Source organism: Fukomys damarensis, unplaced genomic scaffold (genome assembly GCF_012274545.1).
Source record: "Fukomys damarensis isolate Sample0158 unplaced genomic scaffold, DMR_v1.0_HiC HiC_scaffold_19, whole genome shotgun sequence".
NCBI classification, from domain to species: domain Eukaryota; kingdom Metazoa; phylum Chordata; class Mammalia; order Rodentia; family Bathyergidae; genus Fukomys; species Fukomys damarensis.
This window is the reverse complement of record NW_022900931.1, coordinates 64343901-64353253: the sequence shown is the minus strand read 5'-3', so window position 1 is coordinate 64353253 and position 9353 is coordinate 64343901. Positions and strand designations below refer to the sequence as shown.

Sequence of the window (9353 nt, the reverse complement as noted above, 5' to 3'; positions counted from 1 at the left end):
CTCCCCGACCCCCCGGACCCCCTTGGTGCCAAATGAGGCAAGAAGCCCCTCGCCCTCCCTGGAGTCGCCTTTCTTGGAATTGAACTGAACTCTTTGGGCCTGGAGCCCGGGGCACAGTGGAGGCCCCTCCTCACCCGCTCCCACCCCGTGCAGGGGCCGCAGGCTTCGGGGACCTGGACCCCATCTCCGTCTCCCTTGCCCTCCTCAGCCTGGCCCCTGGAGGGGCCTCTGGTTCAACCTTCGCGTGGCATTTTCACATTATTTAAAAAAGACAAAAACAACTTTTTGGAGGAACGTGGCATCTGTGTGTGTTTCAGTGGGTGCAGGTGAAGATACTGTCCCCGATGCTCCTCTGGCGTGGTGGGAGAGCCTTTCCTGGTCCCTGGTCGGGGTCCAGAGTTCAAAACTCCCAACATCTCCCAGCACCCGGGAGGCTGAGGCGGGAGGATCGCCAAGAGTTCGAGGCCCGCCTGGGCTCCATAGCAAGACCCTGTCTCAAAAAAAAGACAAGACTCCCAAAAGTTCAGTAGTAGCCTCAACTGAACAGGCGGCCCTGAGGAGCGGCAGGGTGGGCCAGGTGGCAGCTGTGGTGGGAGCCACGTTTCCAGAGGTGGCCACAAGCTGTCTAGGACAGGGGCAGGTGGTAGGGATGAGGATCAAAAGTGATCTGCTGATGCCCACGTTGGACACTTTCTTGGTCTGCCATCGCCTATCCTTGAAGGCCAGTGTTGTCATCCCTGCTCGTGCTGGTACTGCCTCAGTTTACCTGCTTTTCCATGTGACTCCTGCCTCCCTGACATCCTCATCTCTTGACCTCAGCCTGGCCTCACTTCTGTGCAGATTCCTTGTTCTCCCCATGCTTCTGAGCCACTCTGCTGTTTTGGCCTCCACCTACTGTGGTGCTTTCTTCCGTCCATCTGGGTTGTCTCTCTCCCTCTCTGCCTCTTCCTGCCCCGGGCTTCTGTCCCCTTGTTTCTGCCTGCACCTGTCTCTCCCTGTACTGGCCACCTATGCATCTTTTGAGCCTGGCCGTCCTGTCACCTGGGACCAGATTCACTGGCACATTTAGGAGCGCGCTGGATGGCAGAGGAAGAGACAAGGAGTGGACCTGAGACTAAGTTTAGGAATTAAGGTGGTGTGGACATTATGGTCACAGGAGTCTCCAGCAACTGGGAAAGCGAGAGAGAGGGGTTTTGCCTGTGCAGCCATAGCCACTGCCCGTGTACTCAGGGGCGGCCCTTAGTACGATCTCGGGTGTGCTGGCCCGGGGTGGGGCAGTGTGAGGCAGTCTGCTCCATGCCTTTCCTACCCTGTTCCTGGCACTATGCTGCTGCCAGCCCTTGGTCCTGGGCTCCATCCCACACCTGCCTTCTCTCTGTGTGCCACTCTCCCGTGTCTGTCCGATTTTGTCCGTCTTCTAAGGACAGCAGTCACACTGGATCAGTACCCACGCCAATGACTTCATGTCAAGTAATTATATTTGCCATAACCCATTTCCAAATTAAGATGGTATTCTGAAGCCGGGCGTGGTGGTGCACGCCTGTAATCCCAGTACTTAGGAGGCTGAGGCAGGAGGATGGCTGTGAGTTCGAGACCAGCCTGGGCTACATAGTGAGACCCTGTCTCCGGTGGGGTGGATTGTATTCTGAGCTAGGGCTGGTGAGGTTCAACATAGGAATCTGAAGACAATTCAGCCTGTAAAAGGAGGGTTGGGGTTGAGGTCCAGGTGAGGGAGCTGGGATTCAGACTTCTCAGTCCTGGGAGGTGAGTCAAGGAAGAACTAAAGGGCAACCGAGGTGACTGCAGTCTGGCTCCACTGTTCCATAGGCATCTGCAGCTTAATTTGGCAAACAGAACAACCGACTTCCACCCCCAGAACTCCCTCCGGAACACGGCAGTTGGTAGAACTCCACTCAGCTGGAAGCTCCTCTTTGAAAGCATTTGACATGGGTCCAGTCATCGCCAGCCACGGCCACGCAGCCCCCAGCGCTCACCCTGGCGGCTCTGCCTAGGGGGCTACCCGCGCAGCCTGCTGGGAGCTGCAGTCCATTGTCTCGCGGGCTGCGGTACCCCTTTTACAAGGGCAGCAGTCGTCACGCTACTGAGGAGCTGACACCAGCATCCGGGCTAAGGCCCGGGAAGCTGCCCGCCCACTCCACCGAACTCAGCCATTGGTGGCTCTGCGGCTCCCAACGTAGCACAAGTAACACTGGAAAGGCAGCCCCTTGGCGTGACCCCCCCAGGAGGCTCAAAGTTCAGTGGTGAAGCCTAGCTCCAAGGCACTGGCCCTAATGCTGTCCCTTCCCGCACACAAGGCACCCTGTGTCTGCTGTGTCCCCTCCAGGGACACCACCCAGAGCAACCCACTGACCAGGACTGTTCCCCAAGACCCCCCTCCTCCCGTCCTCTGGACTCTTCCTCCCATTTACTGGCAAGGATCTCACCCTACCTCAACTCGCCACCCTCAGACCACAGGCCAGGAAGGCGGGGCTGGTCAGCTGTCAGGGTGCACGGAGAGCGACACTGGCTCCCCGGAACCTGCCTTCTGACCGCGGTGTCTGGATCGACCGGCTCTGCACACTGACTCCCGCCTACTAAAGCCCTCTGACAGCACCTGCTCTGGAGCCCTACGCGCTGCCCAGCAGCTGCGACTGGCCCAGCTCGACACTCCAAATTCTAAAAGCTGAGCACCTCAGCTCTGCTCATCCCAAGAAACAAAGGGGCCCGCAGGCTTGAGTGGTTAAATAATGAATAAGATTACCAACAGCTTGTTAATTACAAATACGGAGGAGCTGGAGGGAGGTGGTGAATTTTCCAAATGGAGGACCAGGATCCACAGCCCCCTTGGCCCAGGGGTCCGGCCACCTGGGCGGGGCAGCTCCATAATAAATAAGAGTGGGGCAGGGGTCAGGGCTGCTCCTGCTTCTTCTTGACAGAAATCCTCTTCTTCCTCGCAGCCAGCATCTCATAGAAGGGGTCCACGCTCACAGCGGCCCTACAGAGGAGAGATCACCGATGGAGGAGTCCGGGCCCAGCCTCCTCCCCAGACCCACGGGATGGAGGGGCCTGGGCTCACTGAATGGACTTGATCCACTCGTCCTTCTCCTCCTGCGTGGGGGCCGAGATCCGGTACACCATGTGGTTCCCCTCCACCACCCGTCCGTCTGCTTCCGTTTTGCAGGCTTTGATGAGCTGCCCCTTGTTGTTGGGGATGTAAAGCTCAAAGCAGTTCTGGGAGACACGGCAGAGAGACAGCGGGTTATGAGCCAGTAGCGGAGCCAGATTAGGGCCCCATGCGGGCCTGAAGCGGTACTGAGAGCCTTACTGGTTTCCGGGGGTCATCCACTTCTCGGATGCTCAGGTTTTCCAGGGGAATGATTCCTCGGGGCTCCTTGTCCTACAGAAGCACGGTGGGCAGAATTTAAACCTCTCCGTCGTTACCTCAGCCCCTGCTCCCCAGACCCGGAATCCAGGCCCAGCCTCCTCCTGCGGACCCAGTGGTCCCGCACAGCCCCTCCTCCCTTGGACCTGGGGCTCCAGCCCGCCTCTCACCGTTGTGTACTCAAAGTAGTAGAGGCAGTTGTCAGTGAGGATGAACCAGCGCCTCTTCCACGTCTTCACCCGGCCCCCTGAAAGGGAAGGGGTGGGAGGGGGCCTGGGCTCAACAGGGGGCCTGGAGCTCTGGGGGGAGGGAGGCGGGCACAGCAGGAAAGGCAGCGGGGTGGGAAGAGACAGCAAGCGGGGACAGACAAGTTTGGGATCGGGAAGGAGCCCACCCCCAGCGCTTCTGAGGCCCTTCTGTCACCCAGGACCAGGAGGAGCCCTCCCGTGCCCATGTGCAGCTCAGGGCGGGGCGGGGCGAGGCCGGCGGGCACCTACCTCCTGGGGCAGACAGCGAGAAAGCAGCAGGACCAGGTGCAGGAGAGGGGAGGTGGAAGATGGGAGCCCCCAGAGCCGTGGCAGCAGAGACAGGGTGGGCGAGGGAGAATGCGCAGAGGCAGGACAGACAGACAAGAGACACAGCCACGCAGAGAGGGAGGGAGGGAGAGAGGAAGAAAAACAGTTATATACACACGGGGCGGGCACGGCCACAGCCTCTCCCTCCCAGGGAAGCCAAGGGACTTCAGCCCCATGGAGGCCATGAGCACCCCCCACCTCTGGGTTCAGCTCCAGCCCCCCAGCACGTCTTAGCCAGGAGGCTCCTGTGGCCACGGGGAGCATGTCCCCACCTTTGGGGTTCATGTCAGTTCTCAGCTGTGGCACAGAGCGGCTGTGTGACCTTAGGGCACTCGGCCTGCCTGGACTCCAGCCTGGGACCCATCTGGGCCCACCCCGTCCCGCAGCAAGGTGACCTGCTTCTGCTTTCCCACAGGGAAAGGAAAGGACAGAGTGACATCTACTGGCCCTCATCAGGAGTAGGGACATCACAAGCTGCCTTTCAGGGTACCAAGGAAAGTCACCGTTTCTAAGGGCCACAAAGGGAACCATGCACTTTGGTCAGACACCCGTCCTGGGGTTGTGGGTCGGAGGCTGGGCCTGTTTCCACTGCTGGGAAATCGGGGACTTCCCGCTGACAGGGACAGCCCTGGGGCACCGGCTCACGGTGACACCACCTCCCTGCCTCTCTCTGAAGCTTTGAAGCAGGACAGCACTCTCGCTGGCAAGCAGGATGCGGGGTCTGTGTAGGCCGGGGCCTTGCACTGAGCTACAGTCTGCAGGGATGTGGCTTGGCTCCCGGGGTCCTCAGAAGGCCCAGGTGACTGTCACATGCAGCTGGAGCTGGAGACTCGGCGCCTCATGGTGACTACCACCTCCTGTGACCCATGCTGGCTGACCAGAATCTTTTGGGTCACAAGGGGACCAGCACCCACTTCCGGCTGGGGACTCGACTCATCTCCACCCGGCCAAGCTACTCCCACCCAGCCAGCAGCCCAGCCAGCCAGGCGGGGAGTCCCCCGAGGGACTCCAGACAGCTGTCCTTGTCTTCAGCCTGTGACATTCCGGGGGTGGCAAGAAATGGGAGCAGTCACTATGCTGCTGGCCTGATGATGTGGCCAGCAGATGGGACAACAGAGCCCTGCAGAGCCGGCTGCCTGGGCCCGGGAGCATTTGGGCCTGGGTAACAGGTCCCCTGGGTGCCATCTCCTTGGGCCGGGTTCCCGTTAACTGCAGGGGAGTGCACCAAGGGGACAGTCGTCCAGAGGTGGACTATGCTGTCTGTGGCTTCCTCGGGGGCAGAGTTCATGCCCTGGGCCAGAGCCAGCACTCAGGCCTGCCCTTGCCCAGTTCCATTTTTGGATGTGGAATCTGAGGTTCAGAGAGGTCGAATCCCTCGCCTCAGGTTGCACAGTGGGTATGTGCGGAAGCCGAGGTCTGAGCTGGGCTCACTGGCGTCCCCCACAGAGGCAGCCAGAGGGGTCAGGAGGGGATGTACCCAGCTTAAGGAGCCAGCCCTCCCGGTCCGGGTTGAAGAAGGTGTGGGTCAGATCGTTCCCATCGTCCTCAGGGATCTTGAAGGGCTCGTTCCGGATGCTATCGTAGAGGTTCTGAGGGGTGAAGGCTGGGTCAGTGATCCCAGGCCCTGGACGCTCCCAGGGCACTCGGGGCAGCGAGACTACGGTGGGGGGCAGGCAGGGGCTAAGGGGACAGAGGGAGTGGAGTGGAAGGAGTACAGGGAAGAGAGGGAACGTGACACGGGCTCGGACAGAGAATGGGACAGATTGGGACCCGGCAGAGCTGGAGAAACAAGGCAGACTGAGGGCAGGGCACAGAGAGGGAGACAGAAAACATGGGTGCTGCCGGGCAGGGCAGGCCTTTGCGGGAGGAGGCAGGACAGCAGGTACTGGGGAGCCCAGGGGCAGGGAAGGGGCAGGAACGTGGGCTGACCCTGAGCAGCTCCTCAGGCAGGTCCCCGCCCTCGTTGATACCCCGGTTCATGGCCACAAAACGCTCCAGACCAGGCTTGTCCCTGACGTTGGGATTGTGAAGGCTGGTGTTCAGCATGATCACAGCAAAGGACAGCACGTAGCACGTGTCTGCACAGAACAGGATGGGGGTGACAGCCCAGATGTATGGGCCACAGGCCTCCTCCTTCAGACTCAGGGTCCGGGCTCAGCCTCCTCCCTCAGACCTGGGGGTCCGGGCCCAGCCTCCTCCCTCAGACCCGGGGTCCGGGCCCAGCCTCCTCCCTCAGACCCAGGGGTCTGGGCCCAGCCTCTTGCACCCAGGACCCAGGAGTTGGGCCCCACCTGTGGACTGGAAAACCCCAGGGTTGCACAGGCAGTATCGCTGAGCAAAGGCCTCCATCATCCGGTCAATTTTCTGGGCCTCTCCAGGGAGGCGAAAGCTCCACAGAAACTGCCTGGTTTGAGGAGAGACAGGTGTGGTATTGGGGCCAGAAGCTCCTCCTCACTCTTGTCTCTCCGCTAGGAAGTGGCCATTGAGACACCCAACCTTCTGTCCTCAGCTACTTGAGGTGTGGACTTGTGACTCAGCCTGATAAATGAGTATCAGCCAGGGGACTTCCGGTGGATCTCTAGGTTTGCTAAAGAGGTCTAGTGGTTGCTCGGGGCTTCCGCTGCCATAGGGGGTTGTCCACAGGGCACTACCAACACGATGGCCAGCACCAGTGTGAGACACAGGAAGCTAACTTTCTGATTCCACTTAGGCACCTTGATTCCCTGCCTGAAGAAGACCCTGCTTGTGGCTTGTGTTACAACCGTCAGTCAGCTCCTTAGGTTTGTTTCTACTTTTGCTCGCACCTATTTGTTCAGAGTAGGCAGGGACCATCACTCCTGCCCAAGCATCCATTCCTGCCCTTCTGACCCATCCCTCTCACCTGAGGGCCTGCACCAAATTGAGGTCGGTGAACTCGTGCAGATCCACAAAAGCATGGAGCACTGCCAGGTTCAGTTCTTCCCTGGGAAGAGAGGGGCAAAGTCACACGGGGAGTCGGGGGCTCCCCTCTGCAGAGGGTGAAAGCCCCACCCGAGCCCGTGACAGGCCTGGCCCTGGGGTGAACGCTGACAGCTGGCTCTCGCCAGGAGCGTGTGAACAGTGAGAGAAAGGCGCCAGCCACGCGGCCACCCGTCTCAGACACTCCCACGCTCCCCATGTGCTATCGTGCCCCGCCCCCCGATGTCCATACCCCTCGGGTCCCCACTGTCAGGCCCAAGCCCCCGACTCCTAGATGTCCATGGGGCCCAGTCCCCAAGCCGTGACAGCACTTGCAGGTGTTCACCACTGCCACAGACCTAAGTCCCCAGACCTCCTCAGCAGCGAGATCCCACACCCACAGTGCTGTCCAGCTCTCCCAGCCCGTCAGTCCACCCTGTCACTGCCCTGTCACACGCGGGCAGGGCATCCCCATTCTCCGGCTGCAGGGTGCAGGCAGGTGTCTCACCTCTCCCCCAGGTAGTCCCCGATGGCGGTCTTGTTCAGACCCTCGCCCTTGTACAGGAAACGGGCGATCTCCTCGGGTGTGTTCTGCAGCAGCTCGTTATCCACCAAGAACTGGATGCCCTGGTGGGTGGGGGCCAGGTCTCAGTACCGAAGGCCAGAAAGTCCCTGCTCCCTGGACAATCCACGAACCTCAACACCAAACCCACCCCAGCCTCATCAGGGGTTCAGTTTGTTTGTTGAATGACTGAACAAACTGTAACTGCTACAGGCATGAATAAAGAGAGATGCCATCGGTGCTGCACTCTGTCAAAGGCTGTGAACATGAAGCCCCAGGCTGAGCTGGCCATCACAGCTACAAGCCTCAGAACTGCGGTTCCTATGTCCAGGGTCTCCGTGAGGGGTGGTGAGATTCTTAAGGTCCCCAGTATCACCTAGCACAGAGTCAGGCCTTGGGTAGGCTTCAGCCAATGGGTGTGAAATAAAGGAACAAATGTATTTCCTCTGCCAGGTATGGTGGCGAAGATCTGTAATCCCAGCACTTGGGAGGCTGAGATAAGAGGTTCACATCGAGTGCGAGGCCAGCCTGAGCCGCAGAGTAAGTTTTACATCAGTCTGAACAACACTCTATAGAGATGTCTTTCCTGCACCTGGTGAGCAAATGCCCACCCTTCAAACCTGAAAGCCTCCTCCTCCTCAAGGGAGCCCTCCTGGCTCTTCTAGCTCCTGCCCCTGCCCTGGAACCTCGGCCCTCAGGCGCGATGGCCTACACTCCTTGCGCATGTCGTTTTGGCCATAACCCCTACCACACTGGAGCTCCTCTTGGGACCTGGAGAGCATCCAGAACAGGGGCAGAGGACCCCTCAGGCGGGGCAAGAACACAAGCAAGAGTCCGGAGGCTGCAACGCTTGGGGAGTGTTCCTAAAACAAACAGGCGGCCAGGGGTCGGGACCCAGTCTGTCTGCCTAGAGGACACCTGTACCTGTCACACTTGGGAACTTCAAGGTGCCAGAACAACACCTCCTGTCTGCCTGATCCCAGTCCTGCGGCCCCGTGTACCTTCTTGGGGTCCATGTTGAATTTCTTCCTGCCCATTGCCATCTTCCGGTTCCGCTGCAAAGTCTTGCTGCAGGGGCAGAGAGCAAGGTGGGCTTGAGGGCGTCAAAGGTCAATGCTTGGACATGCTGGGCTCTTGCCACACCCCCGCCCCCAAGTTCTCCGCCCCAGCCCTCACCTGCCCTCATTGGCCTCCAGACCCTCCACCTCACTCATGGCTTCGCTGAGCTCCTCTCGGAGGCGCTGGATCTCCACCAGCAGCTCCTGCTTCCGCCGGCGGATGTTCTCCAGCTCCATCCGTTCCTCTGGGGTCAGGTCTGGGGGCTCTGAGGGGGATCAGAATTTAGAAATCAGTTCTTCGATCTAGGAGCCGAGATGACTGCAATCTTGGAGAGGATGCGGCTGGGGTAGAGAACGCGGCCTCCCATATCTGATGGAAAAACGGGCTGGAAGTCAGGATTCCAACAGAGGAAGGGCTGGGCCAGGAGTCCTGCGGGAGGAGGGGACCTGGGGCGGGCTTTTGAGTTTGAGGGAAAGGACAAGGGGGAACCTGAGCTCTTGAGTCTAAGGGGGGAAAACAGAGCTTAGGTCTAAACTTCTGGATCCATTACTTGGAAGGGGACTGAGGCCTTGACTTCCTGACTCCATAACCGGTGAGGTAGCTCTTGGCCTGGGCTCTTGGGCGGTGAGTACGGGCAGCCCGGGCGCCGGGACTCCTGGGTCCGTGAAAAGTGACGAAGGCAGGGGCGTCTGCTGTCAGCTTGTAAGAGTTGCGGAAGGGGGACGAGCATCGAAAGCGCTGCGCCCGCCTTAGCGGGGTCCCCGGACCTTCCGAGGTCTCTCCCCGGCCCCTCAACGCCCCGGGACCCCCACCCCGCCCCGCAGGCGTTGGGCTCTTC

At 60.0% G+C, this 9353-nt stretch overlaps 1 protein-coding gene across 2 annotated transcripts; it reads right to left on the bottom strand.

Annotated features, from left to right (window-relative positions):
• Positions 1-1555: 1555 nt before the first annotated feature.
• Positions 1556-9347, bottom strand: Cyth2 (cytohesin 2). 2 transcript variants are annotated; one of them, XM_010640793.3, is made up of 12 exons: positions 9066-9347; positions 8633-8780; positions 8458-8524; positions 7403-7521; positions 6839-6919; positions 6249-6361; positions 5887-6035; positions 5435-5546; positions 3553-3629; positions 3326-3397; positions 3077-3231; positions 1556-2995 (listed from the first exon to the last, which is right to left on the bottom strand). In XM_010640793.3, exons 1-12 carry the CDS (start codon positions 9100-9102, stop codon positions 2908-2910), a joined length of 1218 nt encoding a protein of 405 aa, XP_010639095.1. In that variant the 5' UTR covers positions 9103-9347; the 3' UTR covers positions 1556-2907. The 2 variants fall into 2 exon arrangements, with proteins under 2 accessions (XP_010639095.1, XP_010639096.1); XM_010640794.3 differs by having other exon boundaries at positions 1557-2995; positions 3553-3631; positions 5434-5546; positions 8633-9347.
• Positions 9348-9353: the final 6 nt, after the last annotated feature.

Excerpts from the sequence above, each read along its gene's own strand:
- Cyth2 (XM_010640793.3), bottom strand. The coding sequence starts at position 9,102 with ATGGAGTCAGGAAGTCAAGGCCTCAGTCCCCTTCCAA. Across the intron at positions 7,522-8,457 it reads TCAACATGGACCCCAAGAAG|GGCATCCAGTTCTTGGTGGA; the intron begins GTACACGGGGCC and ends CCCACCCACCAG. Across the intron at positions 6,920-7,402 it reads GGGGACTACCTGGGGGAGAG|GGAAGAACTGAACCTGGCAG; the intron begins GTGAGACACCTG and ends CTCTCTTCCCAG.